Source organism: Salmo salar, chromosome 12, assembly GCF_965601325.2.
Source record: "Salmo salar chromosome 12, fSalSal1, whole genome shotgun sequence".
NCBI lineage: Eukaryota > Metazoa > Chordata > Actinopteri > Salmoniformes > Salmonidae > Salmo > Salmo salar.
The window spans coordinates 38554621-38582096 of NC_138302.1; the positions used below are offsets into that span (position 1 = coordinate 38554621).

Consider the following 27476-nt stretch of genomic DNA (forward strand, 5'->3'; position numbering starts at 1 on the left):
CTCGGGAGCGCCAGACGAAGCGCGCCAGAGCCAGACGCAGTGGGAGGTGGAAGTGGCTGCGTCGGTGGAGCCGGAGGTGGAGAGAGGAGACCACTCCTCTCCCATCGGCCCATCCTCTCCATCATCTGATCCATCGCGGATCCGAGTCGGTGGAGAACGGATGTATGGTGGAGCACGCGTTCTTCCATCGAGGGAAGGGGGTTGGCCGCTGCTCCTGCTGACTCCATAGTCGTGGTGCGGGATTCTGTAATGCTCGGGAGTCGTGGATGAGGAATCAAACGCAGGAAGCAGCGAATACAGGGTAGTGGTTTTTAATGGGCCAAATGGCGAAAAACACAAGCCACCCCAAACAGCACACAAAACAAAGTGCCCCAAACACAGGGGAAAACACAGTCGGCGCAAAACCAACGCACTAGTGCAAAAACACAACCAGCGTGTACACAAGCATACAACAGATAAACAATCCCGCACAAAGAGCAGGCGGGCCAGCTAGCTCATATAGCTCCGCTAATCACCCCCACTAAGAACAGGTGCAAACAATAACAGAAAGGGTGAAAACAAAAAGGGAATCAGTGGCAGCTAGTAGGCCGGTGACGACGACCGCCGAGCGCCACCCGAACAGGAGGGGGCGCCACCTTCGGTGGGAATCATGACACTCATGCAGCGCAACACATCAGGCTGTTGATTGTGGCCTGTTTTATGTTGTCCCACTCCTCTTCAATGGCTGTGTGAAGTTGCTGGATATTAGCGGAAACTGGAACACGATGTAGTATACGATAATCCAGAGGATTCCAAACATGCTCAATGGGTGACATTGAGTAGGCAGGCCAAGGAAGAACTAAGACATTTTCAGCTTCCAGGAATTGTGTACAGATCCTTGTGAAATGGGGCTGTGCATTATCTTGCTGAAATATGAGGTGAATGGCACGACAATGGGCCTCAGGATCTCCTCACGGTATCTTTGTGCATTCAAATTGACATTGATACAATGCAATTGTGTTTGTTTTCCGTAGTTTATGCCTGCCCATACCATAACCCCATCTCCTCCACGGGGGAAACTCTGTTCACAACGTTGACATCAGCAAACCGCTCGCCCACACGACGTCATACACGTGGTCTGCAGTTGTGATGCCGGTTGAACGTCCTGCTAAATTCTCTAAATTAACATTCAGTTCTTTGGCAATTTCTCTGGTGGACATTCCTGCAATCAGCATGCCAATTGCACACTCTGTGACAAAACTGCACATTTTAGACTGGCCTTTTATTGTCCCCAGCAGAAGGTGCACCTGTATAATGATCATGCTGTTTAATCATCTTCTTGATATGCCACACCTGTCAGGTGGATGGATTATCGTGGCAAAGGATAAATGCTCACTAACAGGGATCTAACACATTTTTACACAACATTTGAGAGAAATTAGGTTTTTGTGCATGTGGAACATTTCAGGGATATTTTATTTCAGCATGAAACATGGGACAAACACTACATGTTGCATTTATATTTTTGTACAGTGTAGTTTGAACACAAGAGGGCAGCACGCCGTACATAGCACGCTACCAAATAACCCACATACAGTCTGCATAGAACTAGGGATGACTCACTGCTGAAAACGAAAGTAAATTCAAAATCTGTAAAACTCTTCTTTCATATTTTCCTGTGCTGCCGGCACTTTTTGTGTTTGAAATGGATCCATCCATGGTAAGACATTGTTTATAGGGAAATGTAGTATTCTGTCATTTCACAAATATTAGGTAAATGTCCCTGTAAAAGTTTGTTTACAGAAAAGTAGGCTACGTTATATTTTCATATTCCATTGACATCAACAATGAAGTGGGAGATAGACTTGATTAAGAAATATAATTCTATTTAATGGATGAAACAATGCAACTACATGTGATTATGTTGCTGATAGGCCTACATAGAATGTCTGGGTTAAAATCTACATTGTCGATAGTAAACCTTTCTTATTTTAATCACATAACATTAAGAGACCAAACATAGCAACTTACTTCCTACTTGATTTCATCTCATAAAGTTGTTGGTATAGCCAAAGCAGTTACCGGGCTGCTGCTTCCGGGAGCCAGGCAGAGGCAGAGATTGAAGAGTCACCCGATAAACTCTCCCGCGACACCGCTAGAATGTGAGTGGGGATTAATGAGCCTGATATAAACAACTCTACCATACCTCTTTTATTGCATCATTTTCATTAATTGAGTGAAATTCATGTGGAACATTGAAGTAAATACAGCATGTGGTGGTGGAATGGAAACAGTGACCACAACAACTTTTTCTGAATAAGAGTTCAGGTGTAATCTATGTTCGGAATTAACGGGTATTTGCCACAATATATTTCTGTTCGTTTTTGAGTGGCATGTGTTCCGAAATAGACAATAATGTACTGTGCTGCATTTCAGCATCGTTCTGTCCTTCAGAAAAAATACTGAAATTAAAACAACTCTTATTTTATATTATCCAACTTGTTTGATCATTTGAAATCCATTGGCAACAAAACAAGGAAATGATCAAATAGTTATACCTGATGTTTTTGTTGCACTTCATAGTGTTTATCTGCCATTTCTATGGCATCATTTTACTGTTAAAAGTTGGGTTCTGCATGGATTCTATTATAAATATTGAACAAAAATAGTATATGACACATGCACATAAGACTGCAATGTATTCTGCTTGAACAAGATCATCCAAAAGAGATGTGCTAATATTCTCCCATTGGCCGGTTTATCAAAAGGTATAATCCACCTCTTTTCAGAAGCAATTCTCAATCAGAATGAGCAAATTTAATTCAGAACAGGTTTCTTTATTTAGATTGAGGTGTTAAAACAATGGTGCTTTATTAAGAATGAGCTCTTATTTATTTTATTAGATGTTTTTAAACATGGTCATTGTGTGCCTGTTTCTTGTGTCCAGGTCGACAATACTTTATAAGCCGTCTGTGTTGAGGGCTGAGGAGCTGAAAGAGAGAAGCTATTTGGGTCTTCCAAGTCAGCTGCTGCCCACTCTGGAGGAGCTAAGCACAGAGGAGTTGATGAGATTTCAGTTTTACCTGACTGGTGGCCAGCTGCCTGGCTTGTGTCCTGTCCCAGAGAGCCAACTGGAGAGGGCTGACTGGCGGAAGACCCCCCAGAAATACAGCCCTGAGAATGCTGTGAAGATCACAGTGGGCATCCTGAGAAGGATGAACCGGAATGATCTCATTGAAAAGTTAGAGAGAGATCACAGAGGTAACACAGCAAAACAAAATATCTATATTAACATTGCCAAAGTAAGTGAAGTAGATAAACAAAAGTGAGATAAACAATACAAATGAACAGTAAAGATTACACTCATAAGTTCCCAAAAAATAAAGACATTTCAAATGTCATATTATGTCTATATACAGTGTAGTAACGATGTGCAAATATATAAAGTACAAAAGGGAAAATAAATAAACAGAACTATGGGTTGTATTTACAATGGTGTTTGTTCTTCACTGGTTGCCCTTTTCTTGTGGCAACAGGTCACAAATCTTGCTGCTGGAATGGCACACTGTGTCACAGAAAATGTTGTTTTGTTGAAGGGAGGACCAATACGCAGCGGGAATGTGGATGCTCATCTTTTAATTACTTTAGAATAAAGCATACACGGGTAAAAAACAAGACAGTACAACAGTCTTGCAGGCTATACTAAACGCAGTGCAAAAACAACTACCCACAAAACACAAAGACAAACACACCCTACTATATAGGACTCCCAATCAAAGGCAACTCAACACAGCTGCCTTCAATTGGGAGTCCAACCCCAATGAACTATACATAGAACCACAGACATAGACCAGTGACAAACCCCATACACATACATCAACTCCCCTCTGCCACGTCCTGACCAAACTACAATAACCAAATATCCTCTATACTGGTCAGGACGTGACACACTGTGGTATTTCACCCAGTAGATATGGGAGTTGATCAAAATTGGGTTTGTTTTCTAATTCTTTGGGGATCTGTGTAATCTAAGGGAAATATGTGTCTCTAATATGGTCATACATTTGGCAGGAGGTTAGGAAGTGCAGCTCAGTTTCCACCTACTTTTGTGGGCAGTGTGCATATAGCCTGTCTTCTCTTGAGAGCCAGGTCTGCCTACAGTGGCCTTTCTCAATAGCAAGGGTATGCTCACTGAGTTTGTACATAGTCAAAGCTTTCCTTAAGTTTGGGTCAGTCACAGTGGTCAGGCATTCTGTTACTGTGTACTCTCTGTTTAGGGCCAAATAGCATTCAAGTTTGCTCAGTTTTTTTGTTAATTCTTTCTAATGTGTCCCCCTCTCTCTCTCTCTCATATTAAATAAATAAATAAATAAATAAATAAATAAATAAATAAATAAATAAGAGAGCACCCATGCTTCTGCCTCTACACTGCCTCACTCTGCTTCCTCTGTTGGGCAGTCCAGCATCTTGACAGGTCCCAGTCAGGGAGCAGAAGGGACTTTGGAGTGTGAGTGGACATTGAATATATAGCCTGATATTAACCACTCTATCATAGCTAATGTACTGCATTATTTTTTTAATGAATCGTAAACAACAAGTGAACACAGCATGTGGTGGTGTAGGGGAACAGTGTGTGACTGTTTTCTGTGTCCAGGTGGAACCTGTCTGATGAAAGGGTTGGATCGCTTAGAGGAGGTGGGGGTGGCGAGGAAGAGGAGGAAAAGGTACAAACCGAAGATTCTGACTGGCAGTCTGAAGAAGAGAAAGCAAGAGGTAAGACTAGTGGCCATTTCTAAGGGTTTGTCATTGTGAGCAAAGACTAAAACAATCTTTTTTGTGTTCATGGACCATTCCCTATGAACAGTGTCACCATTTGGTGCTTACCTATGGATTTAAACCACACTTTCCATACATATTTGCCCATGGAAGAAGTGGTCAGAAAGGGACTTTTTGGACCTGAATGCCAAAACCTTCAGCCTTTCCGGGAAACTTAAGGAGAGAGATGCTGCTTATAAACATGGTAAGGTGTCTGGGGACAATTGTATGGTTAAACAGTACAAATATGACCTACGCAGATCGATCAAGATGGCGAGACAAAAGTGGAGGGACAAAGTGGAGGATCAATTCAGCGGGTAGGATATTAGGCATATGTGGCAGGGGCTTCTAACGATCACGGATTACAAAAATAAATCCAGTCACGTCGTGGACACCAACGCCGCCCTACTGGATGAGCTAAACACCGTTTTCTCACACTTCGAGCAAAACAACTGAGCTGCCGAGGAGAGCCCCTGTGGACAACGAGGGCTATTTGTTTACGGTCTCCATGGAGTGGCATATGTAAGTCATTCAAACGTGTTAACTCTCGCAAGGCTGCCAGCCCAGAAGGCATCCCTAGCCGCTCCCTCAGAGCATGTGCAGGCCAGCTAGCTGTTGTGTTTTTGGAGATGTTCAATCTCTCTCTAGCTCAGGCCATTATCCCCACCTACTTCAAGATGTCCACTATCATCTCAGTGCCCAAGAAAAGGAACTGAATGACTACCAACCCGTAGCACTCACTTCCGTCGTTATAATAACTGCTTCGAGAGGCTAGTCAAAGACTATATCACCTTCTCCCTCCCTGACACGTTCAACCCTTTCCAATTCGCCTACCGCCCGACAGATCCACGGACGACGCAATCACCATTGCTCTGCACACTGCCCTCACCCACCTGGATAGGAGGAATGCATATGTGAGGATGCTGTTCATCGACTACGACTCGGCCTTCAATACCATAGTGCCCTCTAAGCTCCCCATAAAGCTCACAGCCCTGGGACTGAACTCCATATGCAACTGGGCCCTGGATTTTCTGGTGGAAATCTTACCTTTAACTAATAACGAGGAAAGGCAAAGTTAACAATCAATCAAGGTATTACTTTTATTATAAACGTATTATAATAAGGAGGCTGGTCGCCCCACCCACACAGGTGAAGTGGAGTGAGAGCCTCTCGTTCAAAGAATGCAGGAGAATTTATATAGTCGAGCTACCCCATGCAAGCATCTGCAAAACACGTGACCCTATGCATGTGTATGTGTGTGTGTGAGGGGAGACAACTGGGTGAAAAGACTGAGGCAGTCTGTCGCAACTGACTGAGGACAATAGGGGCCAGAACGACAGGAAGTCACTACAGACATACTTCCTCTAACAGTAGCTCAACGGTTCCCCCAAGTTGGGCAAGCAAGCGCCTTTGACTGTCGGCCCAGATGATGTATGGTCATACTGGTCACACACACACACACAAAACATGAATCTTTTGTCCAGAAACAGGTTCCAAAGATAACAACAGCTCTATCACAGGTGTGCAGAATATAACACTTTTCTCTGTCTCCAGTTAAGCTGAGGAACCAGTTAGTTTCTGTCAGTCTTGGCTGAGTGGCCAGACATCATGGGGTCATTCTACACACACAGAACAGTTAGAACAGACCTCTATTCATGTGCACACACGCAATCTTATATGAGTTAGTTTCTTTATCAATCTCAAGCCCAATGCCTAGGCTTAAAGAAGGATATTTAAGTACACAAGCATTAGTAAGGTTTAACTTCAAAATGCCCTCACAACTTCCTGACAGGCCGCCCCCAGCTGGTGAAGGTGGGCAACATTATCTCCTCTACACTGGTCCTCGACGCGTGGGCCCCACGAGGTTCTGTCCTCAGTCCGGTCCTGTACTCCCTGTGTACCCATGAATGTGTGGCCTCGCACAGTTCCAACTCCATCACCAAGTTCGCTGACGACACGACAGTAGTAGGCCTGATTACCAACAACGATGGGACGGCCAACATGGAGGAGGTAGGTACTCTGACGGTGTGGTGCCAGGTAAACAACCTCTCCCTCAATGTCAGAAAAACTAAGGAGCTGATTGTGGACTTCAGGAGGAACCAGGTTGGGCAAGCCCCCATCCATGACCGCCGTGGAGACTGTCAAAAATGGCGTACAACATCTCTGAGGAGCTGGAATAGTCAAACCACACAGACAGCATGGTGAAGAAGGCACGACAGCAACTGTTTAACCTCAGGAGGCTGAAGAAATTTGGCCTGTCCTCGAGGACCCTCACAGTGTTTTACAGCAGCACCATCAAGATCATACTGTTGGACTGCATCACAGCCTGCAAAGGCAATTCCACCGCCGCTGACCGCAAGGCACTTCAGAGGGTGGTACACTCAGCCGAATCTACCGTTGAGTGTACACACAACACCAGGTGTCACAGGAAGGCCAAGAAAATCATCAAGGACCTCAGCCACCCGAGCCATGGCCTGTTCTCCCCGCTTCCATCACTCAGACACGAGAGTACTCTCTTCCCCATAGGGGAACCCTTTTTGGTGCTGGGTAGAACCGTTTTTATAGAGGGTTCTGCCTAGAAGGGTACTACCAATAAGGGTACTACCAATAACCATTTTAGAATCTAATGGTTCTTCCTAGAACCCTCTATGAAGGGTTCCACCGAGAACCCTTTTATCTTTGGAGAGTTCTTCCTAGAACCATCTATGAACGGTTTCACCAGCCTTATTAGCCTTTAAAATGTGATTATTTATGACAATGGAACAACCATCTAAGTAACAGGTGCAATAAGTCCAACTACTGACAGATTTCATTCATTTAGAAAAATGTCATGACATTTATCTTTGTGTAGCATAAAATTAATCAAACAATTAATGTACATGCAAAACCACAGATATTAAAATAAAACATTCTGAAAAATCACCCTGTGTCACGAATCCCACCGAAGGTGGCTCCCCTGCCTGCTCGAGCGGCGGTCGTCGTCGCCGGCCTACTAGCCACCGCTGATCCCTTTTTACTTTTCTGTTTGTATAGTCTTATTGGTTGCACCTGTTCCCTATTGTGTTTCTTGATTTGTGTTTATTTAAGCCTGCTTAGCCCACCCAGGTTTGTGCAGGCATTACTTTTGCTGTTGTTGTATTTTTGGATGTGCTGGCTTACGCCTTGTATTCTCTCTTCGGACTGTTTGCCCGTTGTTCTAGGTTGGTCGTTTGTTTTACACGCCCGTTTGTTTTGGCGTTGACCGTTTTGTGCCGGAAAGAATAAAGGACGCTATACTTTACCTATGCTCTCTGTGCCAGACTCCTACCACCACTCCTAGTATGCCGTGACACCCTGCAATAGAGCATGCTGTAAAATATAATATATGGTTCTATGTAGAACCCTTCTTGCCATTCCAATAAGCCCTTCTTACCTTCCAAAGAATCCTTCTTGAATACCAAAGAATCATCAAATAACCCTTTCTTCCAAAAACAGTTCTTAGGATGTTAAGGCAGGTAGAACTCTTTGCCTTACAAAGAACCCTTGTCTTCCAAAAGGGGTTCTTTAGATCAAAGCGCCTCCCTTTTGGTACCCTTTTTTTGTAAGAGTGTACAGGAGCATCATGGCTAAAACTAACAGAATGGCCAATAGCTTCTACCCCCAGACCACCTGCCCCCCCCCCCCCCCCCGATTTTGGTATAATTGACGTTTAAGGTTAAAATATGTACATATTTACAACAATAAAACATTTTTAAAAGAAATTATAAGATAGTTTGACAACCCTGTTTGTAAGCTTTTAAATGATATCAGCCACAACCGTTTATCTTTTCCAGTGATGAAAACATGTCTCATGATGCGGTATGCAAAATAGGCACCTTTTATCTCCTGAATGTTTTGGCATTCAGGTCCAAAAAGTTTCACTTTCTGAGCACTTCTACAATGCGCAAATATGTATGGAAGGTTTCTTTCAAATCAAAAGGGGTGCTGTCAAAAGTGATTGAATTCAAATGGATTTGTGTTGTTTTCTCTATAGGGACCCACAGTGCTGTCTGTCCCAAATCTTCTACTGGAAACTCTAGAGAAGCTGAGCACAGTCAATCTGAAGAGATTTCAGTGGCATCTGACTGAGGATGTTCTGGACAAACTTCCTCCCATTCCAGAGAGCCAGCTGAAGAACTCTAACTGGCAGGACACAGTGGATCAGATCATGCAGATCTATGGCCCTGAGAAAGCTGTGGAGATCACTGTGGTAGTCCTGAGGTTGCTGTACCGGAATGATCTTGCTGAAGTCTTAGAGAGATCTCATAGAGGAGGTAACACAGCATGACTGACAAATCTATCCATTACAAATGCACGTCCTTGTTTGATAGCCAGTTACTCTCCGAATCTCAGCCGAGACTGAAGGAGAAGGTATATGTGGCATCAGGAAAACAGCCTATGTGGCATCAGTAGTAGTCATATACTGTACATTAATTATAGTCCCAAAATGGACTAAAAAGTGTTAAAACAATAACTTTGAACATAAAGCTAGTACTTTCTAAAACAAGAGTGTCTGATATGAGGGGTACTTGTAACATCTCTGGTTTCCTTGGAACATTTGAAGGTTGGGTTTTGATTTCAAGCAATACCCACTAACACAGGGTGTTCACTTGTAAATGATCTCTAGGGGCACTCCGAGTGCACACGGATGCTCCAGTTGAAGAGTGATCTCACAATAGCAGTCAAGCACTGAAGCTAACTGGCTAAAGTTGGCTAGCTTGATAGCTACTTGCAGACACAAATGAGAGAACACCTCACTCTGAATATTTTACTCACCCTAGCAGCGCTGGTTAGAGTATTTTTATGTTATCTTGATGGGTTAATGACTAACTGTGTTACTGGCCGACAACACATAAGAAACACCCACATCAAAGCACGCGTTCAAGACACAAAGTTTGTCTTTTCAGTGGCATTGCTTAATGAGGAGGAAAACGGAGGTGAAAGCAGCCAGTACTGTTCCTATTTAAAGTAAAGGTTCACACATTTTGAATGTTTTTGTGCATCTGAGCAATTTTCAATCGATTCCTTGGGAAATGTCATGTTTATCTGAGCTATTGCCGTTCAAGCAGGCAGAAATTCAACCGGTATGACGTAGCACTGTGATAAAGCCACTCTCACTACACTGGAAGTTAATAGGAATACGACTTCTAGATCACGAAAACACCCATCATACATGTCAGATTATAATACTGGCCGATGTCATGATGTGGGAGGTCGTCTTCTCTCGAATGAGCCATTGATCATATTTTTGTAATATTTCTACCTCAACAAATGTGTAATTTAACAGAGGGTCTAACACATTTCTCCTATTTGTCTGCCTCTTCAGCCCAGGGTGCATTGGATGGTAAAGTTGCGAATGACAGACTCGACTCTTTGAGGCACACCGATCTGCAGGTTGAACATGGTGAGATTGTAGACTCACTGGTTGCCCTTTTCTTGTGGCAACAGGTCACAAATCCTGCTGCTGGAATGGCACACTGTGGTATTTCACCCAGTAGATATGGGAGTTGATCAAAATTGGGTTTGTTTTCTAATTCTTTGGGGATCTGTGTAATCTAAGGGAAATATGTGTCTCTAATATGGTCATACATTTGGCAGGAGGTTAGGAAGTGCAGCTCAGTTTCCACCTACTTTTGTGGGCAGTATGCATATAGCCTGTCTTCTCTTGAGAGCCAGGTCTGCCTACAGTGGCCTTTCTCAATAGCAAGGGTATGCTCACTGAGTTTGTACATAGTCAAAGCTTTCCTTAAGTTTGGGTCAGTCACAGTGGTCAGGCATTCTGTCACTGTGTACTCTCTGTTTAGGGCCAAATAGCATTCTAGTTTGCTCAGTTTTTTTGTTAATTCTTTCTAATGTGTCCGTATATATATATATATATGTATATATATTGTGGCAAACCTCTTCAAAGTTAGGAGCGTTTGTCACAAATTAAGTGGGAAACTGTCACCAAAGTCAGCCCAGAATGAAAGTTCTTTCGAACATGACAGTACCTGTGTGTTTGTTTCGCTGTCCTGGTCCACCCAGGCTGCAGGTAAGGTCAAGGATAGCAGGGTTCGGTACACAAATCTGGTTCTCGGAAGGTCCAGGTCTAAACGCCAACAGGTAAGTCCAAAACAGTCCAGCTCGTAAACGGTAAATCCAGCCAATGTAGATTGTCTCTTTCTCTATGGTTCATAGATCCTTCCCGCCCTCTCTCTCTCTTCCTGGTTTTTCTTGACCTTTTATCTGTGGGTCGGCTCCACCTTCTGAGGGTTCCCCTTGCTTCTGGGAATTGTAGTTTTGGCAGTCGGCCATTTTGTGATCTGTAGTTCTGATCGGGGTGGCCATTTTAGTGATCGGGCAGAGCCCGTTTATTAGTTCTGCCCTCACATATCTGCCATTTATCACTTGACCCCCTTCTTTGCCACAATATATATACTGCTCAAAAAAATAAAGGGAACACTTAAACAACACATCCTAGATCTGAATTAAAGAAATAATCTTCTGAAATACTTTTTTCTTTACATAGTTGAATGTGCTGACAACAAAATCATACAAAATAATCAATGGAAATCCAATTTATCAACCCATGGTGGTCTGGATTTGGAGTCACACTCAAAATTAAAGTGGAAAACCACACTACAGGCTGATCCAACTTTGATGTAATGTCCTTAAAACAAGTCAAAATGAGGCTCAGTAGTGTGTGTGGCCTCCACGTGCCTGTATGACCTCCCAACAATGCCTGGGCATGCTCCTGATGAGGTGGCGGATGGTCTCCTGAGGGATCTCCTCCCAGACCTGGACTAAAGCATCCGCCAACTCCTGGACAGTCTGTGGTGCAATGTGGCGTTGGTGGATGGAGCGAGACATGATGTCCCAGATGTGCTCAATTGGATTCAGGTCTGGGGAACGGACGGGCCAGTCCATAGCATCAATGCCTTCCTCTTGCAGCAACTGCTGACACACTCCAGCCACATGAGGTCTAGCATTGTCTTGCATTAGGAGGAACCCAGGGCCAACCGCACCAGCATATGGTCTCACAAGGGGTCTGAGGATCTCATCTCGGTACCTAATGGCAGTCAGGCTACCTCTGGCGAGCACATGGAGGGCTGTGCGGCCCCCCAAAGAAATGCCACCCCACACCATGACTGACCCACTGCCAAACCGGTCATGCTGGAGGATGTTACAGGCAGCAGAACGTTCTCCACGGCGTCTCCAGACTCTGTCACGTCTGTCACGTGCTCAGTGTGAACCTGCTTGCATCTGTGAAGAGCACAGGGCGCCAGTGGCGAATTTGCCAATCTTGGTGTTCTCTGGCAAATGCCAAACGTCCTGCACGGTGTTGGGCTGTAAGCACAACCCCCACCTGTGGATGTCGGGCCCTCATACCACCCTCATGGAGTCTGTTTCTGACCGTTTGAGCAGACACATGCACATTTGTGGCCTGCTGGAGGTCATTTTGCAGGGCTCTGGCAGTGCTTCTCCTGCTCCTCCTTGCACAAAGGCGGAGGTAGCGGTCCTGCTGCTGGGTTGTTGCCCTCCTACAGCTTCCTCCACGCCTCCTGATGTACTGGCCTGTCTCCTGGTAGCGCCTCCATGCTCTGGACACTACGCTGACAGACACAGCAAACCTTCTTGCCACAGCTCGCATTGATGTGCCATCCTGGATGAGCTGCACTACCTGAGCCACTTGTGTGGGTTGTAGACTCCGTCTCATGCTACCACTAGAGTGAAAGCACCACCAGCATTCAAAAGTGACCAAAACATCAGCCAGGAAGCATAGGAACTGAGAAGTGGTCTGTGGTCCCCACCTGCAGAACCACTCCTTTATTGGGGGTGTCTTGCTAATTGCCTATAATTTCCACCTGTTGTCTATTCCATTTGCACAACAGCATGTGAAATGTATTGTCAATCAGTGTTGCTTCCTAAGTGGACAGTTTGATTTCACAGGAGTGTGATGGACTTCGAGTTACATTGTTAAGTGTTCCCTTTATTTTTTTGAGCAGTGTATATATAAGAGAGCACCCATCCTTCTGCCTCTACACTGCCTCACTCTGCTTCCTCTGTTGGGCAGTCCAGCATCTTGACAGGTCCCAGTCAGGGAGCAGAAGGGACTTTGGAGTGTGAGTGGACATTGAATATATAGCCTGATATTAACCACTCTATCATAGCTAATGTACTGCATTATTTTTTTAATGAATCGTAAACAACAAGTGAACAGAGCATGTGGTGGTGTAGGGGAACAGTGTGTGACTGTTTTCTGTGTCCAGGTGGAACCTGTCTGATGAGAGGGTTGGATCGCTTAGAGGAGGGGGGGGCGGCGAGGAAGAGGAGGAAAAGGTACAAACCGAAGATTCTGACTGGCAGTCTGAAGAAGAGAAAGCAAGAGGTAAGACTAGTGGCCATTTCTAAGGGTTTGTCATTGTGAGCAAAGACTAAAACAATCTTTTTTGTGTTCATGGACCATTCCCTATGAACGGTGTCACCATTTGGTGCTTACCTATGGATTTAAACCACACTTTCCATACATATTTGCCCATGGAAGAAGTGGTCAGAAAGGGACTTTTTGGACCTGAATGCCAAAACCTTCAGCCTTTCCGGGAAACTTAAGGAGAGAGATGCTGCTTATAAACATGGTAAGGTGTCGGGGGACAATTGTATGGTTAAACAGTACAAATATGACCTACGCAGATCGATCAAGATGGCGAGACAAAAGTGGAGGGACAAAGTGGAGGATCAATTCAGCGGGTAGGATATTAGGCATATGTGGCAGGAGCTTCTAACGATCATGGATTACAAAAATAAATCCAGTCACGTCGTGGACACCAACGCCGCCCTACTGGATGAGCTAAACACCGTTTTCTCACACTTCGAGCAAAACAACTCTGAGCTGCCGAGGAGAGCCCCTGTGGACAACGAGGGCTATTTGTTTTCGGTCTCCATGGAGTGGCATATGTAAGTCATTCAAACGTGTTAACTCTCGCAAGGCTGCCAGCCCAGAAGGCATCCCTAGCTGCTCCCTCAGAGCATGTGCAGGCCAGCTAGCTGTTGTGTTTTTGGAGATGTTCAATCTCTCTCTAGCTCAGGCCATTATCCCCACCTACTTCAAGATGTCCACTATCATCTCAGTGCCCAAGAAAAGGAACTGAATGACTACCAACTCGTAGCACTCACTTCCGTCGTTATAATAACTGCTTCGAGAGGCTAGTCAAAGACTATATCACCTTCTCCCTCCCTGACACGTTCAACCCTCTCCAATTCGCCTACCGCCCGACAGATCCACGGACGACGCAATCACCATTGCTCTGCACACTGCCCTCACCCACCTGGATAGGAGGAATGCATATGTGAGGATGCTGTTCATCGACTACAGCTCGGCCTTCAATACCATAGTGCCCTCTAAGCTCCCCATAAAGCTCACAGCCCTGGGACTGAACTCCATATGTGTAACAACTGTTGTCGTTTTGTTGAAGGGCGCAGCGGGAATGTGAATACTCATACTTTTAATAAACTCAAGTAAGGCATCCACAGGAAAAACAATAAACACGACAGCAACAGTTTTGCAGGCTAACAAACGCATTGCAAAAACAACTACCCACAAACACAAAGACAAACACACCCTATTATATAGGACTCCCAATCAAAGGCAACTCAACACACCTGCCTTCAATTGGGAGTCCCATCCCAATAAACTATACATAGAAAACGAACCTAGAACCTATACCCACAACTAACTAACTAAACATAGAAATACATAAACACAGAGCAGTGCCCAAAACCCCCGGAATACATAAATAAAACGACCTACTACCTACACCACCACCCCGAACCATATAAAACAAATACCCTCTGCCACATCCTGACCAAACTCCAACAACCACTAACACTTAACTGGTCAGGACGTGACAATATGCAACTGGGCCCTGGATTTTCTGATGGAAATCCTACCTTTAACTAATAACGAGGAGAGGCAAAGTTAACAATCAATCAATCAAGGTATTACTTTTATTATAAACTTATTTTAATAAGGAGGCTGGTCACCCCACCCACACAGGTGAAGTGGAGTGAGAGCCTCTCGTTCAAAGAATGCAGGAGCATTTATATAGTCGAGCTACCCCATGCAAGCATCTGCAAAACACGTGACCCTATGCATGTGTATGTGTGTGTGTGAGGGGAGACAACTGGGTGAAAAGATTGCCTCAGTCTGTCACAACCGAGTGAGGACAATAGGGGCCAGAACGACAGGAAGTCACTACAGACATACTTCCTCTAACAGTAGCTCGACGGTTCCCCCAAGTTGGGCAAGCAAGCGCCTTTGACTGTCGGCCCAGATGATGTATGGTCGTACTGGTCACACACACACACACACACACACACACACACACACACACACACACACACACACACACACACACACACACACACACACACACACACACACACACAGACACACACACACACACACACACACACACACACAAAACATGAATCTTTTGTCCAGAGACAGGCTCCAAACATAACAACAGCTCTATCACAGATGTGCAGAATATATCACTTTTCTCTGTCTCCAGTTAAGCTAAGAGGAACCAGTTAGTTTCTGTCAGTCTTGGCTGAGTGGCCAGACATCATGGGGTCATTCTACACACACAGAACAGTTAGAACAGACCTCTATTCATGTGCACACACGCAATCTTATATGAGTTAGTTTCTTTATCAATCTCAAGCCCAATGCCTAGGCTTAAAGAAGGATATTTAAGTACACAAGCATTAGTAAGGTTTAACTTCAAAATGCCCTCACAACTTCCTGACAGGCCGCCCCCAGCTGGTGAAGGTGGGCAACATTATCTCCTCTACACTGGTCCTCGACGCGTGGGCCCCACGAGGTTCTGTCCTCAGTCCGGTCCTGTACTCCCTGTGTACCCATGAATGTGTGGCCTCGCACAGTTCCAAATCCATCACCAAGTTCGCCTGATTACCAACAACGATGGGACGGCCTACAGGGAGGAGGTAGGTCCTCTGACGGTGTGGTGCCAGGTAAACAACCTCTCCCTCAATGTCAGAAAAACGAAGGAGCTGATTGTGGACTTCAGGAGGAACCAGGTTGGGCAAGCCCCCATCCATGACCGCCGTGGAGACGGTCAAAAATGGCGTACAACATCTCTGAGGAGCTGGAATAGTCAAACCACACAGACAGCATGGTGAAGAAGGCACGACAGCAACTGTTTAACCTCAGGAGGCTGAAGAAATTTGGCCTGTCCTCGAGGACCTTCCAGTGTTTTACAGCAGCACCATCAAGATCATACTGTTGGACTGCATCACAGCCTGCTAAGGCAATTCCACCGCCGCTGACCGCAAGGCACTTCAGAGGGTGGTACACTCAGCCGAATCTACCGTTGAGTGTACACACAACACCAGGTGTCACAGGAAGGCCAAGAAAATCATCAAGGACCTCAGCCACCCGAGCCATGGCCTGTTCTCCCCGCTTCCATCACTCAGACACGAAAGTACTCTCTTCCCCATAGGGGAACCCTTTTTGGTGCTGGGTAGAACCGTTTTTTATAGAGGGTTCTGCCTAGAAGGGTACTACCAATAAGGGTACTACCAATAACCATTTTAGAATCTAATGGTTCTTCCTAGAACCCTCTATGAAGGGTTCCACCGAGAACCCTTTTATCTTTGGAGAGTTCTTCCTAGAACCATCTATGAACGGTTTCACCAGCCTTATTAGCCTTTAAAATGTGATTATTTATGACAATGGAACAACCATCTAAGTAACAGGTGCAATAAGTCCAACTACTGACAGATTTCATTCATTTAGAAAAATGTATGATATTTATCTTTGTGTAGCATAAAATTAATCAAACAATTAATGTACATGCAAAACCACAGATATTAAAATAAAACATTCTGAAAATCACCCTGCAATAGAGCATGCTGTAAAATATAATATATGGTTCTATGTAGAACCCTTCTTGCCATTCCAATAAGCCCTTCTTACTTTCCAAAGAATCCTTCTTGAATACCAAAGAATCATCAAATAACCCTTTCTTCCAAAAACAGTTCTTAGGATGTGAAAGGTTCTAGGTAGAAACCTTTGCCTTACAAAGAAACCTTGTCTTCCAAAAGGGGCTCTTTAGATCAAAGCTCCTCTTATCCTCTGCAAAGAACTCTTTTGGTACCCTTTTTTTCTAAGAGTGTACAGGAGCATCATGGCTAAAACTAACAGACTGGCCAAAAAAAAGCTTCTACCCCCAGACCACCTGCTGCCCCCCCCCCCCCCCCCCCATTTTGGTATAATTGACGTTTAAGGTTAAAATATGTACATATTTACAACAATAAAACATTTTTACAAGAAATTATAAGATAGTTTGACAACACTGTTTGTAAGCTTTTAAATTATATCAGCCACAACCGTTTATCTTTTCCAGTGATGAAGACATGTCTCATGATGTGGTATGCAAAATAGGCACCTTTATCTCCTGAATGTTTTGGCATTCAGGTCCAAAAAGTTTCACTTTCTGAGCACTTCTACAATGTATGGAAGGTTTCTTTCAAATCAAAAGGGGTGCTGTCAAAAGTGATTGAATTCAAATGGATTTGTGTTGTTTTTCCTATAGGGACCCACAATGCTGTCTGTCCCAAATCTTCTACTGGAAACTCTAGAGAAGCTGAGCACAGTCAAGCTGAAGAGATTTCAGTGGCATCTGACTGAGGATGTTTTGGACAAACTTCCTCCCATTCCAGAGAGCCAGCTGAAGAACTCTAACTGGCAGGACACAGTGGATCAGATCATGCAGATCTATGGCCCTGAGAAAGCTGTGGAGATCACTGTGGTGGTCCTGAGGTTGCTGTACCGGAATGATCTTGCTGAAGTCTTAGAGAGATCTCATAGAGGAGGTAACACAGCACGACTGACATATCTATCCATTACAAATGCACGTCCTTGTTTGATAGCCAGTTACTCTCCGAATCTCAGCCGAGACTGAAGGAGAAGGTATATGTGGCATCAGGAAAACAGCTTATGTGGCATCAGTAGTAGTCATATACTGTACATTAATTATAGTCCCAAAATGGACTAAAAAAGTGTTAAAACAATAACTTTGAACATAAAGCTAGTACTTTCTAAAACAAGAGCGTCTGATATGAGGGGTACTCGTAACATATCTCTGCTTTCCTTGGTACATTTGAAGGTTGGGTTTTGATTTCAAGTAATACCCACTAACACAGGGTGTTCACTCTTAAATGATCTCTCGGGGCACTCCGAGTGCACACGGATGCTCCAGTTGAAGAGTGATCTCACAATAGCAGTCAAGCGCTGAAGCTAACTGGCTAAAGTTGGCTAGCTTGATAGCTACTTCCAGACACAAATGAGAGAACACCTCACTCTGAATATTTTACTCACCCTAGCAGAGCTGGTTATAGTATCTTTATGTTATCTTGATGGGTTAATGACTAACTGTGTTACTGGCCGACAACACATAAGAAACACCCACATCAAAGCACGCGTTCAAGACACAAAGTTTGTCTTTTCAGTGGCATTGCTTAATGAGGAGGAAAACGGAGGTGAAAGCAGCCAGTACAGTTCCTATTTAAAGTAAAGGTTCACACATTTTGAATGTTTTTGTGCATCTGAGCAATTTTCAATCGATTCCTTGGGAAATGTCATGTTTTCATGTATATCTGAGCTATTGCCGTTCAAGCAGGCAGAAATTCAACCGGTGTGACGTAGCACTGTGATAAAGCCACTCTCACTACACTTGAAGTTAATAGGAATACGACTTATAGATCACGAAAACACCCATTATACATGTCAGATTATAATACTGGCCGATGTCATAATGTGGGAGGTTGTCTTCTCTCGAATGAGCCATTGATCATATTTTTGTAATATTTCTACCTCAACAAATGTGTAATTTAACAGAGGGTCTAACACATTTCTCCTATTTGTCTGCCTCTTCAGCCCAGGGTGCATTGGATGGTAAAGTTGCGAATGACAGACTCGACTCTTTGAGGCACACCGATCTGCAGGTTGAACATGGTGAGATTGTAGACTCCTAAATTGATAGTGCAGTTTGTTTAGGCGATTTTACGCTAACTAGCTACTTCACATGCTGATATTGACTTTGGTATTATTGTGTGTTGCTACGTTAACTAGCGAGCTACCTAGCTAACTAGCTAGCCAGCCCATAGAGAGAGCATTGCATTGTGGGTTTTGTAGTCGACTTGAGCTGCAACAGATTTCCACAACAATTTTAAATGTTGTTACCAGCCTTATTATAACGAAAAAATGAAACATTTGTTCACAAAAAATATTGTTCTCACATATTAGTGTTATGTATGGTTTGAGTGGTTTTGGGTGGATTTTTCCTTTAAGGTTAAAGTATATCAAAGTTTAATTGTGCCCAGGATACAGCATGTGTAAACTTTAAAGTGAAATGCTTACTTGCGATCTCTCCTCAACAGTGCAGTACAAATATCAACATCAAAATAATCAAAAGTAAACTATGAAGTCAGATTGCAAAGTCTAAAATATGAACAAATTAGTAATAAGTATTGTGGGAAATATGCTCACTGGACAGTTATTAAGTACACTCATCTAGTACCGGGTCAAGCCCCTTTTGCCTCAAGAACAGCCTGAAAATCGTAATCGTTCGTTGCTCAATTGGTGTTGGGGAAAACAGTACACCATCATCACCATCCAAATCCTGACTCTGCCATCAGCATGACACAACAGGAACCGGGATTAGTCGAACCAGGCAATGTTTTTCCACTCCTCAATTGTCCAGTGTTGGTGATCTTGTGTTTAGCTGATGGGAGTGAAACCCGGTGTGGTTGTCTGCTGCAATAGCCCATCAGTGATAAGGATCGACGAGTTGTGCGTAGGGCTGTTGCGGTGACCCTATTACCGGCAGTCATGAGTCATGAGTCACGACTGCAGTAAAATTCGACGCGACCTTTGAGTCATGCAGGGGCGGAAATCCCAGGGGGGATGGGGGGAACACGACCCCCCCATCCTGGGAAAAATATGATTTGTTCCCCCCAATATATCACTGTAAACATAACTATGTAATTTAAGTAATATTAATAATACGCAATGAAAGCAATTGTGCTGATTATAGACACTTAACAGCGCGTTTTTAAGTTTCAAAAGATTGCGACCCCCCCCCCCCCCCACCCTTTGCCTCACAATGGTTTGATCCACAGCCAGTTCCTTAGTTGGCAAGGTAACAGAGGGTTCGTATCTACTGTCTGAAAGGCACTCAATGCACGTAACTGATGTGAGGTTAATCCAGTCAATCGTGCCAGGGTTCACACACACTAGCTGAATTTGCAGAGCTAGCGCGCAAATATTAACTATTAAGCTAGCTAGTACCTATTCCATTTATGTGGCGTCGTCAAAGATGGAATCTTTGCTGTCGTCAATTTATTCCAAGATCAGCATGCATGTAAGTTTGTGCTTCAAAGTCCCTGTGATAAGGTTAGCGATAAACTGAACAGAACTACACTCTCTTCTACCATTGTCTTAAATATACTGCTCAAAAAAATAAAGGGAACACTTAAACAACACATCCTAGATCTGAATGAAAGAAATCATCTTATTAAATACTTTTTTCTTTACATAGTTGAATGTGCTGACAACAAAATCACACAAAAATAATCAATGGAAATCCAATTTATCAACCCATGGAAGTCTGGATTTGGAGTCACACTCAAAATTAAAGTGGAAAACCACACTACAGGCTGATCCAACTTTGATGTAATGTCCTTAAAACAAGTAAAAATGAGGCTCAGTAGTGTGTGTGGCCTCCACGTGCCTGTATGACCTCCCTACAACGCCTGGGCATGCTCCTGATGAGGTGGCGGATGGTCTCCTGAGGGATCTTCTCCCAGACCTGGACTAAAGCATCCGCCAACTCCTGGACAGTCTGTGGTGCAACGTGGCGTTGTTGGATGGAGCGAGACATGATGTTCCAGATGTGCTCAATTGGATTCAGGTCTGGGGAACGGGCAGGCCAGTCCATAGCATCAATGCCTTCCTCTTGCAGGAACTGCTGACACACTCCAGCCACATGAGGTCTAGCATTGTCTTGCATTAGGAGGAATCCAGGGCAAACCGCACCAGCATATGGTCTCACAAGGGGTCTGAGGATCTCATCTCGGTACCTAATGGCAGTCAGGCTACCTCTGGCGAGCACATGGAGGGCTGTGCGGCCCCCCAAAGAAATGCCACCCCACACCATGACTGACCCACCGCCAAACCGGTCATGCTGGAAGATGTTGCAGGCAGCAGAACGTTCTCCATGGCGTCTCCAGACTCTGTCACATCTGTCACGTGCTCAGTGTGAACCTGCTTTCATCTGTGAAGAGCACAGGGCGCCAGTGGCGAATTTGCCAATCTTGGTGTTCTCTGGCAAATGCTAAACGTCCTGCACGGTGTTGGGCTGTAAGCACAACCCCCACCTGTGGACGTCGGGCCCTCATACCACCCTCATGGAGTCTGTTTCTGACCGTTTGAGCAGACACATGCACATTTGTGGTCTGCTGGAGGTCATTTTGCAGGGCTCTGGCAGTGCTTCTCCTGCTCCTCCTTGCACAAAGGCGGAGGTAGCGGTCCTGCTGCTGGGTTGTTGCCCTCCTACGGCCTCCTCCACGTCTCCTGATGTACTGGCCTGTCTCCTGGTAGCGCCTCCATGCTCTGGACACTACGCTGACAGACACAGCAAACCTTCTTGCCACAGCTCGCATTGATGTGCCATCCTGGATGAGCTGCACTACCTGAGCCACTTGTGTGGGTTGTAGACTCCGTCTCATGCTACCACTAGAGTGAAAGCACCGCCAGCATTCAAAAGAGACCAAAACATCAGCCAGGAAGCATAGGAACTGAGAAGTGGTCTGTGGTCCCCACCTGCAGAACCACTCCTTTATTGGGGGGTGTCTTGCTAATTGCCTATAATTTCCACCTGTTGTCTATTCCATTTGCACAACAGCATGTGACATTTATTGTCAATCAGTGTTGCTTCCTAAGTGGACAGTTTGATTTCACAGAAGTGTGATTGACTTGGAGTTACATTGTGTTGTTTAAGTGTTCCCTTTATTTTTTTTGAGCAGTGTATATTTAATGGTCTCGTTGCAAAAGCTAAATTGTCGCAAGGGAACTTTTATTTATTTTATTTCACCTTTATTTAACCCGGGTAGCAAAGATTATAGCAAACACCACTGAAACGGAATTGGTGCTCGCTAGCTTTGCAAGTTCAGCTATTGTTGGAAGCCAGCCAATATGAAACAAACGATTAAAATTACAAAAGGTTGCAGTATATGTTGTGTAAATGGTGAACTCATACAGCTGTCAACTCTTGTCACTGCAATCCGTTTCACATTTGCTAGCTACCTTTTAGATCGAAGCCCATATAGAATGATAGAAGAAAAGGAGATAGAAGCCCATCTCCTACTGTTAATAACCTACACACTGTGTGTGTGTAGCCAGCCAGGTAGAAAAATGGCAGAAAAAAGACAGACTTCAGAGTATTTTTCAGTACACTAAAATGCAAAGTAAGAACCCTAGTAGCCTAATATCTCAAAGACTAGTTGATAAAATGTTCATAAGAAAGAAGTGAAATGCTAATAGAAATGTTTCACAATGATGTCATTAGGCAGAGCAGGCAACAGATGGCACACAGACAGCAGAGTTGGGGACAGATATGCAGGGACAGACTGGCAGAGACATGGAGTTTCAGGTAAGTTTGTTGAGTCTTTGGCAACATTATGAAAGGTTCTCAATTTGTTTTACTTGTAAAATAGGAACATAATTGGAAAATGCCATGGATACCCCCACTCTCAACTTAAACTGGTGACTGAACTAAGATTTGTTAAAGGCAATGGTATTGCTGTAGTGATTAGTTGTGTCGTCTTGGGTACCGGTAGTTAGGAGTACGGCAAACACCTTATTTCTTTGGTTCCTCAATATACATTTACCATATTACAACGTAGGCTATGTGTTACAGCACTACTTTTGGTGTCCCCCTCAGGAATTGCTCTTGAGAAAATTTCATGTAATTGTCCCCTCCAAAGTTGATATCAGATTTTCGCCCCTGGAGTCATGGTAATCTCCTTTCATGTACTCTGGACATGCGTTAGTAGTACCCAACTTGCTAATGATCATCAGGTCGCTAATGGCCTGGTACTCAGGGCTCTATTGTTCCTCTAACCGCTCTGACATCAATACAAATGCAATGGAAAATCACATCAAACACTTATCATCAAACCAGTATCATGCTTTTAAAACTCACCTCAATGTGATGATCAATTTGAAGAAAGAAGTTCAACAGCAGGTTGAAACTGAGTGTAAAACATGGTTGTTGTCGATGTTGTTTCAAACCTTTTGTTCTTAGACCTGATGGTCCGATACTGTCTGGCAGATGGTAACATAGAGAACAGTCTCATTGAGTTGACAAAGATTTGTTTGTGACTGACACACACACTCTCTCTTTCTAGTGCCTGTCTGCTCCGGAGAAAAACACCCATCTTTTAAAAAAAGTGAGACGACATGGTATGTCTCACCGGGCATTATTACACCTGCCAGATCAACCGTATCTTGCTCTTGCTCTGAGAGTGACCTTGAGGAGGAACACGTCCAACTTGTTGGCAGTTCTTCTAGTGCCTTGGATAGAGAAGCATCGGATCGCACAGCTGTTGACTCTCTCTCTGTAAGAGCCTCACCTGAAAGAAAGACCATTGTTAGATCTTTTCAACAAACTATTGGTTCAATAACTATTGTTTTTACATTTTAGAAGTCTGTGACTCCCTATCAATTTGAACCTAAAACCTGTGATCATGAGAACAAGGGAACATACTGGTAATGTTGTTTATTAACTTGATGTTGCCTTTTTTATTGATACAATTCAGGGAAAGCACAAAATTACCATTCTTCATTTGTGTTGTTCTGCCCTACAGGTTCCAGTGCCCCCATGCAGGTCTGTTCCAGTGCAGTATAACAGGACTAGTATTTGAGATGGAGGGGGAGGGAGAGGTGCTCTATTGGACAGTCCCCTGGAACAGGAGGCTTCTAGCCCAGAGAGGCAAGAGGCCTGCAGGGCCCCTGTTTAAGTTTACATGTCTCCAAGGGTCTGTCGGTCAGCTACACCTCCCACACTGTGAGCTCTATGATCGTGAGTGGTGATTTGATAAAAGTCCTAATACTTTACGACTGATTTGATTCTGAAGGAGCATATGCTTTTCATTTACCTATCATCTGCATCAACATTGTTTTGAATTGCCATAAAAATCTCAGCACGTCATGAAATTCTATAAATATATTTCTTTCCTAGAGGGTGGATGTGACTTCCTGTCTGTAGCCCATGTGACTGATGACAAAAAAGTGGAATTTATCGATAACCTTGAGCTAACAGACACACATGTCATAATACATGTCACTGGATTCTCTAAGTATGGCATCGTCAGTGAAGAATGCAGGCCCATCTCTCCTATCGATACCCTTGTCTTGTTATTCTACCAACTCCCAGATGTTGACAAGAGGTCCATCCTGAAGGTTTTGTTGCTTCCCAGTAATGTTGTACTCAAGGAGGTAGGCATATCAAAAAACCCTATACCTTTGCTGGAATTCAATTAAATACACACTGTGAATAATGCAGAACATTATCACTGTGTCACAAAAAGGCAGACATGCTTTGAGTAATGTATCTACCCGGTATAGCCAGAAGAGGACTGGCCACCCCTCAGAGCTTGGTTCCTCTCAAGGTTTCTTCCTAGGTTACTGCCTTCTAGGGAGTTTTTCCGAGCCACTGTACTTCTGCCTCTGAATTTCTTGCTCTTAGTTTTTTGGTGGGTAACTGCTGATGTAAAAAGGGCTTTATAAAAGACATTTGTTGATTGACTTAGATAAGGTTTACCATACAAAACCAAGCATTACAAACACATAATGAATATAAGTGAAGCGTTTACAAGGGGCACAAACGTGTTATTATGTGTTTAATGTGTGAGATACATCCTCAGTGTATTTCTTCTTGACTCAATTGAAGCACAATTTATCTGTCCATTCCATATCTGTCTTCTCAAGGTACGGGAGGAAAGGAGAAGCAGCAATGGGGATAGAGAAATCTACCTTGAAACAACTTCTCACTGCCAACTCACCCCGAAGCAAGAATACACCCTCTCCACCGATCTTACAGATGACCATCGAATAAAACCAACGGTGATATCTGAGATGAGCTAGAAAATGTTGCTTGCCAATTATTTTATTATCTTGTGTATTCAAATGACAATTTGATTGACTAAACAAACACTTCTTTTACAGAAAGCATCATTTGTTGATTTCCAGTCCTATGAAAACTACATTCCAACATTTCAGTTGTTCATGCAATCGATTGTTAAAGAAGCAAATATTTTTCTGAACGAAAATGGCAGTGATACATTTGTATGGGATGGACTTGTCTGGCTTCCAGGTAACTGAAATTGAAAGGTCAAAGTGCGCAATCCACATGTGCAAGAAATACTAGAACTATTGGTCATTTTGCTGTTGTCATTTATTTTGATCAATATGTTTTATTTATTTGTAAAACAATGTTGTTATTTATGATAGTGTATTTATATGATCATGATGACTTATTGTAATAGATGCAGTCTTTCATCAGATAGCAACAAAAATGTGTTTCTCATCCACAGCCTCACTAACAGAATTCACGTCTACAGGTAACTTTACTCATCTCAACTTCTACTTAGCCTCATCACGAATGGCAATCTCACAATTTAAACAATAATTATGGAAAAATCTAAATTAAATAAATCCAATTAAAATCTATTTAAAATGCACCATTGTAGCTATCCTAATGGTCCTGAGTTGTCAAAATAGTTATTATTACTTTTAGTGATTTTTGAAAATGTATTTTGGATGTCAAGTCTCAATTTTAAATACGTATTTTTAATTTCTCAGTTTTGGCCCCTCCACCTGTAACTCCTATCCCCCCTGGTCGAGCCTTCATTACAAAACACAGAATGGCGCTAGAGACTCGTCTGGGAGTCTTGCGACCCATACTCCTGCATCTCCAGCAACCGGACCGGGGGGTTCTGATTGACGAGGAGAGGGAGGAGGTGCTCAGCAAAACCCCAAAGACCCTGCAGAACCAAGCTCTACTGGATATGGTGATCAGAAAGGGGGCCCGCGCCCAGGAACACTTCTACCAAGCCCTGAGAGAAGCAGACCGCTGCCTGGTTGAAGACCTGGAAGAGCAGACAGCCTGAGAGGTGGCAATAGACACAAGAAGATCAGGGTGTATTTATAGCTCAGGGACTCAGATGTTCTTAGTGGTGTGACAGAATTGTTCATATTTCTTTAGTGTATAGATTTATAGAACATTATTTTTCATGTTTTTATTTTCCTACATAAACACATTTTTCTGATGCATTTCTACAGTTGATCTCAGGTTGAAGACACTCATGAATTTCGGGGTACAGACAAGCTCGGGGACTCTAACCTAACGTTGCAGGCGTAAAATAAACCTACAGGGACTCTGATCGACAGTATTGCGATGGATAAATCTTTTTTATATTTAAAAATGTCTGTAAATGCTGTAGTGTATACATACAAAGGAATTTGTATTGCATTTGATACATTTTCATGTAAGCTTGTGGAGTCTGATTCCTCTCAAGCTTTTGTGGCGTACCCCAGGTTAGCCACCAGGGGGAGCCGCGTTGAGGCCTGGTGATAGACGGAGTCTACATCACACAGTGATGGCTCCCTCTGCTGGATGTGTCAGGTCTCGACGGGGTCTCCGGCCAGGACTAATTGGGGCTGATTATGCTTTGTGAGTAATCAAGGGGCTGATTGCTCACCAGCTGGACGAGTCCCATTAAAGCTGCCAGAAGGACAGCACATGGGAGTGGGGACTGGGGAAGAGAGGTTATTGAAGCGATAAGGCCCGAGGGGGTGTGGTTATTGGCCAATATACCATGGCTAAGGGCTGTTCATAAGCACGGCGCAACACGGAGGGCCTGGACACAGCCCTTAGCCGTGGTATATTGGCCATATATCACAAACCCCCGAGGTGCCTTATTGCTATTATAAACTGTTCACCAACGGAATTAGGGAAGTAAAAATAAATGTTTTGTCATACCCATTGTATATGGTCTGATATAACACGGTTGTCAGCCAATCAGCATTCAAGGTTCAAATCACCCAGTTTATAATCCTGTATAGTCGTGCTCAGTACCAGAGATAATGGAGGGAGCTTGGTTTTGTTCGCACAGGATACTGCTCAGAAGACCGTATCCTGGAGGAGGTCTCCTGGAGGAGACCTATTCTTTTTTCTTTTTCTTTGTTTATTATTTAAATTAACACCATTGAATCCGAGCTAATACAATTTTGTCCGTGTCTGATCTGTGTAAATGTCTTGACCAAATCTCCTGGTCTGCCACACTTCCTTCCTACCAAGGTGACCCGTTTCAGGAAACTAGGCATATGACGCAAGTCACGACTTCACAGGATAGCCATTTGAAAATGTAAAGAAAATTTGAACAAAATGCTTTTTTGGGGCAGAAATGCCTCCTGGAACATGTGAGCTTTCATGTGCCTTAATAACAAACGTGTATGCCATCTGTAAATACGAATACAATTGTTATATTAGCCTTGTTGGTTGAGCCACAGAAAAAGTCAGCAACCTTCTCACTAGCCA

At 43.8% G+C, this 27476-nt stretch overlaps 1 protein-coding gene across 1 annotated transcript; it reads left to right on the top strand.

The window, feature by feature from the left end:
• The first annotated feature begins 1565 nt into the window (after positions 1-1565).
• On the top strand, positions 1566-26316 carry LOC106564798 (uncharacterized). Its single transcript, XM_082958892.1, has 18 exons — positions 1566-1699; positions 2049-2141; positions 2927-3240; positions 4634-4752; positions 8807-9086; positions 10139-10216; positions 13062-13180; positions 17409-17688; positions 18752-18829; positions 22443-22526; positions 23284-23495; positions 23580-23644; positions 23743-23957; positions 24117-24373; positions 24866-25000; positions 25103-25250; positions 25471-25497; positions 25739-26316. Coding segments are annotated over exons 2-18 (2721 nt in total). The 5' UTR covers positions 1566-1699; positions 2049-2139; the 3' UTR covers positions 26047-26316.
• The last annotated feature ends 1160 nt before the right edge of the window (positions 26317-27476 follow it).

Bases quoted from the DNA above. Each gene is read 5' to 3' on its own strand.
- LOC106564798 (XM_082958892.1), top strand. The intron at 3,241-4,633 runs GTAACACAGCAA...TTCTGTGTCCAG, and splicing joins GTTAGAGAGAGATCACAGAG to GTGGAACCTGTCTGATGAAA. The intron at 18,830-22,442 runs GTGAGATTGTAG...TGATGTCATTAG, and splicing joins CGATCTGCAGGTTGAACATG to GCAGAGCAGGCAACAGATGG.